This window comes from Bos javanicus, chromosome 6 (assembly GCF_032452875.1).
Source record: "Bos javanicus breed banteng chromosome 6, ARS-OSU_banteng_1.0, whole genome shotgun sequence".
Taxonomy (NCBI): Eukaryota; Metazoa; Chordata; class Mammalia; order Artiodactyla; family Bovidae; genus Bos; species Bos javanicus.
In genome coordinates, this window is record NC_083873.1 from 61,742,258 (window position 1) to 61,755,248 (window position 12,991).

Consider the following 12,991-nt stretch of genomic DNA (forward strand, 5'->3'; position numbering starts at 1 on the left):
TTAGAGTTGCTTCAGAGATTAGTGAAGCAGCAAAAAATCAGCCAACTTGGCCATGACCTGAACCTAGAAGGTTCACGCTATGGGTCCTCACCAGAGTGTTTTAGTCAAGTTTAGTGTGCAGTGGCTGGTGTTAAGGGGCCCCGTTCTCTAGTGTTATCACAGGCACACTCCCCTGAATGTCCTGTGATCTGCCCCTTCATGTGCTACTTTTACTTGCTCAGCAACTACAGCCAGGTGAGTCTGTAGCCCTGTTGTATAATCTGATCCTCAACTATAAGGAAAAGCATTTTGAAGTTAAGTCAATCTTAACAGCACTTGCTTATATGAAAAGCCAATCAATTAACATCATATAGTAACTATGAATGTAATTTCTGATAAGTATGTATACTCACAGAAATTTCTAAGTCACAAACACCTGGAATTTTCTAATCAACTTCCAATTTATACATGTGTAAAGCAGAAGATTCTGAGTTTCAGACATGAGCACACTGCTTAGTTTTACAGCTTGAAGACTTGTGAAAAATACTGAAATTCGTGGTCATTAATCAAATATTTTACAGATTCGTTTTAAAGTAAATCACAAGTCCTTTAATTTCTCTATGGGCTTTTTTTTTCTTCTTCCATAAAGCTGATACTTTTTTTCCCAACTGGATAAGTTTTTCAATATCTATATTTTCACTTTATCAATTAAGGTTTTATTTGTTATTACTGTCACAATAGTAATTTAGTTCTATCACTTGCTCCCAATTTGTAATTTACTTAAGTATACACTCAAAAATGGTTTATAAAATTTTATAAAACATATCTTCTGATAATACAGAAGGATGACAAATGCTAAATGACCACTGCCAACTCCATATTTTAACAGTGAAAAGCATTAAATTTCTACTGATCAATATAGCCAAGGCCATTCTCACATCAAATGAGAATAATGGTCTTTTTTTTCCCATGGTTTCCCATGAAACCACTTTTCTAGAACCTTAAATGGCAAGCAAGTTAGAAAGTTAAATGGCGGGTTTCTTTTTGAAATGGGGTAAATAAAACATATATCCAAATTCAGAACATTCTTAATCTCTTAAAACAACTGTTTTTGCAGGAGTTCTTGACAATGTTATGAAAAGACAGCAAGAAGTCTCAGATAAGGAATCATGCTAGATAATTATTATTTCAGCAAATTATGATGACATTCAAAACACAGACTACCGAAAGGCAAAGCAGGCTTTTAGATTAGTAAGTGGAAAGATGAAACAAGATGCTTATCACAATACAGACATTAGTAGACAGCTGAGGTTGATCAGAGTAACGTGCACTTTGTCACGAGTTACAAGTGGGATAAATACTGATCCCAAAGCATGCAGTATCAACTGTACAACATCCAGCTTTGTGCAGGGGGTCCTCTGTAAGCCCTACAAGCCCAAATTATAGCCACAACTGCTATGGGATTCTACTGAACTTGTACAAAATCTCAAATATATGACAAATGTTTAAAATTATAAAAATTTCTCAATAACAGTTTTTCATGTAAATCTTAACATTGTTCAGAACAGTATCCTGGAGAGGTACTAAATGGAGCCTTAGTATTTAGGCAAGTTGTTAAAATGAATATATAGTAATGATGCACAGGAAATTAAAATCTACCTTTAGTGGCATGCCTCATGGACTCCGACTCCTGTTGATAACAACAGGAGCTGAATTTGCCCACTCGAGGGATGAACATCATTCAACAATGTATTCATAAAAGGACTTTGAAACATCTGTGAAATATCCATCACCAAGAAGTATAAAATGTTTGTGTTTTCAAGGAAGAGATACAAAGCTCAACCATCTTTGGGTGCAAGCTGCTTTCTGGTGAAGGGTGAGGATCCACATACACACATCCTGTACAACTCAGTGGTTCTAACCTTGAGGACAGGCTGATGAGATCTGCTGGGAGATGCTCCCCATTGGTCACTTTCACTATTTCCCCTACTGCCACCTACAGGTCCCAGTTTAAAATAATTAAAACAAAAAAATGAATAACAGAGGGGGAAAAAAAAAACAAACAAATGGACAAAAGAGACAGAAAGTTTGAAATTATTATAGAAAATAATACATGTTAATAAAAATGTCTAATGCCAATTTTTTCAAAACTTATTTTGATCAGGTCTAAAGGCACAAGAAAATGGAATATTTCAGAATCACTTATTTGCTTTTAAGCCCAATTTTCAATTTTTAATACAGAAACTTTTGATTTCTAAAATTTTACTCATAAGCATATCTGAGCAAACTAAATAAAAACATGTTTTTATATAGAGAGCTACTTTATCTAATAGATTTTCCTTTCTCCAATTCCTCACTCTCTTGCCATCTATTGTATATCCACTCCTATCCAAGAAGAAAAGAAATAATGGTGAAAACTACTTTTAGGCTTTTGAAAAACAAAGTATACTGTACTATCTCTCCCCCTACACACATACTAAAAAAATATTCCTTAAAATATTCTGATTCCAAAACATTTTAAAGGTTAATTGCATAGACAGCTTAATATATTTAATGTAAAGCTACAAAGGCATGGATCTGGGAAGTTATAATTGTAGACTTTTGAATTATTTACTAATAAAGTTTTGGTAATCAACAGTTTGGGAGAACAAGTCTTTGAATCTAGGAGAAATTTTTCAGAGAAGGTATGAAATTGATATGGCAAGAGTCTGTCTGAATTTGGATTAATAGTTTGGTTTATTTTACTGTATTTTATACTTTGTGAACCCATATATGTGTTTTTGTTATATGATAAAATTTCAGTTCCTTCATTTCAAAATGAAAATCAGTGAAACACAGTAACTTTCAACCATGTTCATAGTTTAATTTCAAACTGCCTCTAAGAAGATGTACTAATAGTATTAATAAACTAAAAATTTAGAAATTAGAATATTATAAACTCTTGTTTTGCTTTTTGCTAAATGGTGCTCACTTGCTGGTGAAAACCACCATGTCCTTATTTTGATAGGGGACAGGGTAGTATAATGAGATGCTAGATTGGGAGTTAGGTATTCCAATCCTGACCCAGTCAGTGGGTAAAATGAAATGACTGAAAACAAGACAAAGTCAAAATCATCTTTCTGTTAATGGTGGCAAAAGCTTCTACCTACTTATTGAGGCTAATGTAGGTTCACAAGAGCCAAGTAATGCAAAAATAGTTTGAGAAAAAAAAATTTAAAAAGCAATAAAACCCCCAGAAAGGTGGTATTTTGTCACTAGGTAGAAATATTTAATAGCACAAAATTCAATATCAAAAAGCAGTGAATCAGATAATATTTTTAAGATTAATCATCTGAAGGAAGTTAATCATTATATATGTATATTAAGATACAGAAACCATTTTGATCTACCAATATTGACAGCCACCAATAAACGCTTTTAGTGCTGAGAAAAGAAATCCTGTAAAAATGTCCTCAAGTTTAAGAAACACAAAAGTATAGCTTATTAGGAGTTTGGATTGGATAGAGACAGATGAAAAATATTTTAAGAACTTTCAACTTAGAATTAAATATAAATTCGAGGTAGCATAGTCAATTATCTTCATATTTCTGAGCATATAAAAATGAAAATTATACTTAATGTTTCAGCATATGATGATTTCTATGATAAGTTATGTCTCTATAATAAGTTTAATCAGGAAAATATCAGAAGTTTCCTAAAGTGCTGGAATGCTTCACTATCCTTTTGAACTTTGTTGTGTGACATTCAGATGGTCCATCATTCATTACATCCACCAAACTTTTACTTAGTACCACCAAGTGCGTATCATTCTGCTGGTTAGCCATTCTTAAAAGACTATCAGCTTAAACTGAAAGCAGAATCAGGGAGTATTAAGAGTCTGATCATTTAATCCATCTTCCTCACTTTGAAAGATGTGAAGTCAAGGTTTGAGACAGTAATTCTGGTTCAAAATCACCACGCCAAGATAAGAACCCTGGGATTTGCTTTCTAAGCAAAGCTCTCTAGGACCTGACAGTGACATTAAGTGTACTGTTGACCCATTCTCCAGGGACCATTACCAGCATCCTTCAGTTTTAGAAACTTGCCCTGATAAAGCTAGAAGCAAAGGTAACTAAAAGCATACAGGTTGGTTTTAAAAGCTATTAATTTTAATCTTTCTGGAGGGGGGGGAACCACCAATAGGTAATTGGCACCAAAAGCTCCCAGCTATAAAATACAAAAAAATTACTATAGTTACTTCAACTACCTGTAGACTTACTTCTATAAATATCTAGAAAACTCTTATTGCTCAATTAAGTTTCCCTAATTTGTCATAAATTCAATCAGTTTAAATAATGACCTGATTAAACAGATTTTGAAAAAAGGACACTGTCCATATTTATATGTGGATTTTACAAATAAAACTGTCCAAGGAAATGATGATAAACAACCTCTAAAATAGTAAAAACATTTTTCTTAATTTATATTAGGACTAGCTTTACAGTTTTTAAGCCTAAAGCCATTTGAAAGTCACATTCTTTAAAGGGTAACAGTGCCATATGACCAATTAATGACTATTTTAAATACAAGCAAAACAAAAATTATCTAAATTCAGTAAGAAAGAACTTAAAAGAAAGAAAAAAGTGCTTTAATTTTTGTTGGAAGAGTATAATATTTCAAAAGACATGATGACAAAAAAGAAGTCATTTATCCATTTTCTTGTACCAATGCACCATAAAGATCAAGAAACTTTGGAGGGATACATGAATGCATCATAAAGGAATTTATCACGAACAAAGATTGCAAGATAAATCAACAGTACCCAATCCATGTATTATATAAAATAAGTGATAGGAAATCTTACAGGAGTTAGTAGTCTATACAAACAGATCTGAACACATTCAGAGGGAGAGTTGACTCTTAACTGTAATTATAATTTCTGAATTTTAAAGCATAGTACCTATCACTTATTCTATATGGCAAACATGAAAGAGTCCTCTAAGTCCAATCAATCTTTTTAACGTTTAGTTCAAAATCATTGGAGAGGCTTAAAATTCTTCGTTTATTCCTTATTTCCTTGGAGAAATCACAAGGTCAATGCAGGGTAGAGAAACCATCCTCTACACTGTTTGAGCATCAGTAGGTATCTCTACCTTGATGAGAGAAGTACAGTGTCAGCAGGTATATACTCTTTGCCTTTTATTATAACTATATCTCCAACATTTACCTGAAAGAAAACTGGGAATTGGTTAATTATCTGCATTGAAAATAGTTACAAATACACAACCCATTTGTATTTAAGCAGAGAATACAGTAAAAAATGCTTATTGGCAAACAAGAACCACTTCACAAAATGGCATAAAATTATCTAGAAGTGAGGCCAAGGATGGCGCAATCCTTTAAAAAGAAAAAACAAATACAGAATCTGTATTGTATCACCTAAGTAACATAGCTTAATAAAAATAAATTTCATCCACTCTGGTCACTTAATTGACATCTCATCTTCTCATGATTCTCTCCCTATGACATAAAAATAAAAAGGAGGCATTTTCCAAATGAAATCATTACCCTGTTTAAGGGAATCTCAATACAACTGGAAAAACTATGTATGTATATATCACTACTCCTCAGATGATCTTGGTTAAAATTCATAATTTAGAGAGGGAAAAAAAGAGTTTTAGATTTTCAGTTATTTCCCAGGATCATAGAGGAAGAGCTTAGACTCAAATCCACATTGAGCTGTCTGCAAAGTCTGATTTTGCATAAGCAAATATAATGAAATGATCACTGCATTTTAAATTAAAAAAGAAAAACCAGTTTAAGTCTCTTTCTTATTTTACTACTTGTTAGCATTAGTGTGAGCACCATCTGAAGACAAGTCAAAGACATACTGTGTCCAGAAACTTAGAAGTAATTTAAAGGATAGGTTTGTCACAGAGCTTTTGGCAAACAGAGTAACTCCAACTAAGTAGCAACTGGTATGCTGGCCAAGTTGAGCAAATTACACTGATGGCCACGAAATTAGACCTCACTCTTAGCAGCCAAGAAAACCTAAAAGTTTTACTATTTAATCAAGTGAAGAAAAGCCCTTTTTCTTGTGGGGGGTGGTGTTAAAGCCTTTTTGTTCTCTCCCCTCTCTACTTTTCCTTGAATCCCAAAATAACACTTTTCTGCACAGGCCAGGGGGAGGTGGTGGTGTGGGGAAGAGCCTGATGTCCTCAGTGGGAATCACAATAAGAGACAGCCCACTGTGGTCTAGTATATACCATGCGGGAGACAAGTTAGGGAAGGCTGGAGGAGACCTTCTCATCTATGGTAGGTATGCTGGTTATCCAGGTAGGGAAACTCTGAATACCTTGATTCCAAAGAGATTTGTTTCAAATGAAATCTGGACTATCTGAGATTGACAAACTGTCAGGGACCTTGGAATCAAACATCCCCTTCCTTAAAAAAATGGGGAAAATGGGAAAACAAAAAATAGCATGTATAGGTATATACTGGCCCTTAAAGTAATGTGTTGTGAGAGTACTCTGATAGCACTCACTAAAAGCAAGATAAACAGAGCAAAGATCTCTGCAGCCAGAGCACCAGGAGAGAATTCTACACAGGTAACCATTTAACTGCTGCTCTTGCTTTTCAATCAGACTATATTCTTTATAAAGTCAGAATCACATTTGCCTATACTACAGGGTTAGGAATTTTTGTAAGTCTGTTAGACACTAACAAATTGCACTATTTTCCAAAATCTTCATTCATCATAAGACCAATGAAAGGCTTATAGTTAGTAAACTGAAAACTAAAAGAAAGTATCAGCATCTTACATGGTCTCACATGGGTACCCCAAAGGGTTTAGGAAGACCAAGGGCTCAGTGAATGCTAAGGTTCTCACTGCACTGTGAAGGGACTTACTCCTTTCTTCTGATGCCTAGGTTTTAGCTTACTTTCTCAAACACCTCTTTCCTAATGTGCCATTCATTTCTGTTTTCAGGCTGGTATGTGCATAGGAATAGACAGAACAGAAAGTCAAGACGCCAAAAATTCTTTGACCACGTTGTTCTAATGAAAGTTATCATGACAAAGCACTTTTAGTCCCCAAATACTTAAGTTTAAAAAAGTACTTCGGACTTCTGGCCACTACCTTTAGCCTTCTCATGTGATTAACATTAGAGATTATAATTGAGGATTATGAAAAAGGTTATCAGACTATAATAGACTGACTGAAGATCTGATATGTTCAACTGCAGGCTCCAGCATATTTATATTTTTACTAAGGAATTTCTGAAGATATGAATTCTTAATCCAAAGACCTAGATTTCATGGTGGAAACTTCAGGCATGAAAGCAGCTGTAGAGAGTGATTTTGCAGGGGCATATGGCCCACTACTTCATGCTTTTCTTTAAAGCCTGAAAAATATGTTGATTCTAAGATTCTTCACTTAATTTTTCTGCCTGCTACTATTTCAAAAACATGTGAACAGTCTCAACTGCATCTTAACTTTAAGAACTGATCTCTGTGGTAAGAGTAAAGAAGACAGCTGTTGACTTTCAAGAGTGGGGATGCAACGCCTTTTTCAGGGCTTTGTGACTGTAATATTTTCTTAGAAAACCAGATACTGGCAACTTAACCTTGTGCAACAAAGAAAAGGCTTCCAAACAAAAGCTGGAGGGATAAACTGCGAGTGTTTGAGAGCTGAAATCTGCCCATCTATGAATGACAAGGTGGACACTGCAAATTTGTAGGTCCTCTGAGAAACATTAAAAAGCAACCGCAGTAGCCACACACTCAGAAAGGCCAAGAAAAAAAGAACCCTGAATTTAAAGCCCATTTGCATTAAAGTTTATCATATTACGCTGGCAAATGGATCAGACTCTTGGTTTTGCTTTATTGATTTTATTTTTAATAGCACAAAATATCACATAAGCTAAAGAAAACACTTGCCTTCCAATCTGGCTAACACAACAGCCAGCCTGTTTTCACATCAGTTCCCTTAGTGTTCAATAAATCATTTCTACGTCACCAGCATCTTGGTGTACACCATCCCATTCCTTTCGCCTCTGATTCGTCTATGACACAGTGACTCTATTGTGAGCCTACTGCTTAGCAGATATATTCAGTAAGTATTTGCTGAGCGATGCTATAAAATTTTTCTGTGTGTTGCCACAATATTTGAAATTACAGCTTTTACTTGTCACAAAATATACCAGAGTATACAATGTCATAATTTATTTATAAAATGCTTTCACTATTTCTGGATATCCATATATCGTTAACTTTTTGCTATTATAAATAATGTTAAATGATAATATTTTCTTGGGATAAATTCCCAGAAATGTTCTTTTTCCTTTTTCATGGTTGTCAATATGAAGACCTAAATTGCTAAATCTACAATATTATGTGAATAAAAGACTTCATAAAAATTCTGAAATATAAAAATTTCTCCTTGATAGCAAATGAGACCTCAATATTGTTTAAATTTGCAACTTGTATTATTAGGTTGAATATTATACTGAGTCTGGTTGCTTATTATATATTTCTTGTTAGCTTTTGCCAATTTTTTTATTTCCTATCTAGATAACAACAATTTCAATCTTTTGTCATATTTGGTGCAAATATTTCCATAATTTCTCTGTTTATTTGTGTGTTGCATACTAGATTCAAATTTTATGTAATCAAATTCCATAAATCCTTGAGATGTTCATCTTGTTTTTCTCCAAATATTAAGATTTTTCATTCTATGTTTTGCAAAAATAATATTTTAACATTTTATTCTAGTCAATTGAAATTTATTTTAGCCTAGGCTATGATTTAGACATAAATCGTACTATTCTTGAAACTGCTAATCTGTGGTCCCGACATGATTTATTAAATAATCCTTTTATGGGTGATTTCCCCCCCCCTTTTATTAAATATTAAATAGGCTTTAGTTCAAGGCATTCTTTTTTTTGGTTTTATGCTATTCATCAAAGTATATATGTGCAACAGATCCACACTATTTTAATAACTTTTCATTTTATTTACATTTAATCCTTGCACACTGTTAATTTTCCAAAATAGTCTTCTATTTTCTCAACTATTTGTTTTTGAAGTTACAGTGAATAATTTAGTAAACTCTTGAGGAAAAAGGAATGATAATTTCCCTGAGGTTATGATATATCATTACTTTTGAAGAAGTGGGGCTTTGTTTTTCTAGGAATATGACACATTTGCCTATTTATGTGAAACTTTAACACTTAAAGTATCAAGGTTTTCTTTACAGCAGTCATACATATATTTCAAGTTTATTTGTAAGCATCCCACATGCTACTAGGAATGAGATGTCTTTTTTCATTGTATTTTTCTAAATTGTTATTGCTAAAAAAAAGTCATGTCAATTTCTGAATATTTATCTTGAATTCATCACTGAGCCAACTTTTATTAACTCTAATTAGCTAAGTGCCTACTTCCAGCTATTAAGTAACATCAGTTCATTTTGGCTGGATGACTTTTTGCAACATGTTAAATTCTACCCCTCTGTTTCTCAAAGTGGGATATCAAGGGAAGGTGTGGCACTGAACTGCAAGACAACTGAGAATGCTATTAATCATGGGCTGGTAAATTAATTTTCTGTCCATGAAAAATTGGAAAAGTTAAAATAATCTACTCAGTCTTGGAATAATGACTGTCCAATAGGAAAATAAAACATTGAAATGAATTAAAATTAATTTTAGGGTGAGGTAGTGGATGGTTATCTCCTGACTTTACAACTAATTTATTTTCTAAGCAAGCACTCGAGGTAAGAAGAAATTGTTATCAATTTCTTTGGATATGCATTTATGTTAATTACCCTGACAATCCTAGTAAATGAAATACATTTATATTAAGAATCAATTATCATACTTGACTACATCCTACTTGCCTTCTCTCTAGTGTTTACATTCATAAGTACTATACAAGAGCATAAAGGAAACTTCTTTTGAAACAGTAAATTGAGCTTTTTTGTTTTTTCTATCTTGTGCCTCTGAAAAAGAGGCAACTGACACAGAAATAAGGAAAGAACAAAGTATTTTCCTCTTTGTTACTTTCATGTCAAAAGCCAAAGACAGGGAGAGTAATGACTTTTCAAATATCTAGAAAAGGAGATGTCAATCTTTATTCTGGCTGCTGATTTAAAACCAAAATGCAATGAGTTCAGAGGGCTTCCTGTTACCTGGGAGAACACAGGTGACTGTGAGTGTCACAGGGCAGAATCAAGGGCATGGCCTTTAACTGGGAAAGGCTGGGGTGCAAATAAACCGAGGGTAGTTACACACCTGTTGTCCTTGCAATATCAGAACACAAGCTCCCTGGGTGGAGTGGCCTTGTTCTGAAAAGTCTCTCACAAAGTTAGGAAGGTTATTCCCTTGAGGATGACTGGAGGTTAAATGGTCTTCCAGAACTAAAGGAGAACTAACAGTCATAGCTTACCTTTTGAAACTGATGTCTGAAAAGCATACGAACATTTGGATAACACTTGCTAAACTGTGACTCAACTCATTAACTGTCGTGTTAGAGGTCCTATGAGCAAATTAACTTCTTGATGTTATGGAACTGATTTCCAGCTAGTTAGAAGATGATATTTAGTTAGCAAGACTTTAAAAAAAAGTGAATTAGTAATATGTTAATGTGATTAGCCACAATAAATGAATTTGAAGTAAGATATACAAATGTGAACTATCAGAATCTAATTTTTGTTTTACTTGGACAGTAGATGAGTAAAGCAAAAAAATTACAACACAAAACAGTCCATGGTTAAATGAAATCTATGAAAACAGTACTCAAAATATACTATGAAAGAAACAAAAAGTTCTAAATATAACTTTAAGATAGTAGTCTTTCTAATATATTGCAGAATTATTAACCGGAAATGACTAAGTGAAGAAGATTCCATGTGTGTTTACATTACTTACTAAACAGCTTTCACATCAGTGGAATCCTTGACATTTGCTTATATCATACACAAAAATTACATCTGCTAGAGTACACCTCTATGCATGTCTCCTCCTGTAACAAAATAAAAACCAGTGCATACCTTTTCCCAGTGCACAATTTCCCAAGCACCATTTCTCAAAACTGGAAAGAGAAAAGGTGATAGTTTTAAGAATGTTTTTATTACTCATCAAAAGCCTACCTCTGATGAAATGATCATTTTTAAATGAATAGCTTCAAATAAATGAACTGGTAACAATTTTTACAGGTTTAAAAACTAATTGTGACAGCAAAGATACATAAAATTATACAAAGAAACAACCAATGTACATTTTATATCTCACAGTAAAATATTACTAACAAGGTACTCTTTCGCCAAGGGCTTTCTTTAGCACACGAAGAATTACAGGGCTTGGCTGGAGGAGAAAGCCACAAAAATGTTTGAAAAAGGGACTGACAAGCTTAAAACATTTCAGAAGCCAGAACAGTAGCAATGCTAAAAAAAAAAACAAACAAAAAAAGATTTACAAGTTTATTTGTAAGCATCCCACATGCCACTAGGAATGAGATCTCTTTTTTCATTGTAAGATAGAAGGAATGGATTTCAAACTAGGTAGTAAAAATTTAATACATAAACCAGTAGATTAAAAAAAAAATCTGTACTTTTAGCTTTAAAATAATGGAAAATAGCAAATATTTGTATATTTGGTTTACTGAGAAGAAACAAAAGAAGAGGGCTACAATTAAATTATGATTGAGGGGTTGAAATTTCTCAGAGTTTTATTACTGGTTTGCAACAGTAAAGTTAACTCGGTTTACTTTTCTTTTATTCCTACAATGCATCTGTGGCATAATACTGAATATACCCATAGACAATAACAGATAAAACAGAAAAGAGAATAAAGTGAAGTAGATAGCACAGCATGGAGTTAAGAAAAAGAGTAAGTCAAGGTCAGTCAACAAATTATCCTTACAGTAAATTCCATGAGGGCAAAGCTAACATTTGCTTTGTTTAATACAATATTCTCTGGAAACAGTACAGTCCTGGTGCTAAGTAGCTGCTGGGTAAATATTTGCAAGATGAATAACTTAAAGACACGAAAACATTAGATTCAGTTTCTTTTGATGTTAGAAGCGATGAAGGCTGAACCTTCTTAAGTAAATCACAATGATAGTCTCTAAAATGTGCAATAGCAAACCTAACATTAATTACATACTCACAGATCTGAAAACCAGTGCTATCATATAAAATATTCTAATCTAAATATAATCTTTTAGTGTTTCAAAATTTCCTGAACCCAGGGACTATGTCTTATTCATTTATCTCTAGCACTTCGCAGCATTCCTGGCATGTAAGACACTCCAGTGTGAAACGGATGAGTAAGTGCAAGGAGGAGTATCTTACAGTGAATTCTGGTGAATCAACTTCATTAATTTAAATAATTCCAAGATGAAGAGCTAACACTAAAGAATTTCCAGTAACTATGAGGAGTTATCTATCTTACAGTGAATTTTGGTTAACCAACTTGATTAATAATTCCAAGATGAAGAGCTAACACTAAAGAATTTCCAGTAACTATGAGGAGTATCTATCTTACAGTGAATTTTGGTTAACCAACTTGATTAATTTAAATAATTCCAAGATGAAGAGCTAACACTAAAGAATTTCCAGTAACTATATGAATAAGTTTAAGTTTCAGTGTTTACAGCTGGGGGTGAAGGATCTGAGCCCAGCATCTAAAACTGATCGCTACGCCCTAAACACAAGACTCTAATGCCTGCAGAGTTCACCCACACTGGTGGCGCTAGTGGTAAAGAACCCTTCTGCCAATGCAGGAGACATAAGGGACACAGGTTTGATCCCTGGGTCAGGTAGATGCCCTGGAGGTGGGAATGGAAACCCACTCCAGTATTCTTGCCTGGAGAATCCCACGGACAGAGAAGACTGGCGGGCTACAGTTCACAGGGTTGCAAAGACCTGGACACGACTGAAGTGATTTAGTACTATTCCACCAGTAAAACTGCCCCTAGAGTACAAGGGGTTCAGAGCACAATGCTTAAGAGTAAAAAAGTCCTGGGTTTAGATGCC

At 33.9% G+C, this 12,991-nt stretch overlaps 1 protein-coding gene across 9 annotated transcripts in view; it reads right to left on the reverse strand.

The window, feature by feature from the left end:
• Positions 1 to 12,991, reverse strand: part of ATP8A1 (ATPase phospholipid transporting 8A1) — a 236,394-nt gene that overhangs the window by 169,345 nt on the left and 54,058 nt on the right. For 4 of the 9 annotated variants that reach the window (XM_061420037.1, XM_061420036.1, XM_061420034.1 and 1 more), the window contains exons 6-7: positions 11,006 to 11,046; positions 5,112 to 5,185 (exon numbers count right to left, since the gene is read on the reverse strand). In XM_061420037.1, the coding sequence (XP_061276021.1) occupies positions 5,112 to 5,185; positions 11,006 to 11,046 (115 nt within the window). The other 5 variants (XM_061420038.1, XM_061420035.1, XM_061420032.1 and 2 more) reach the window with 3 other exon arrangements.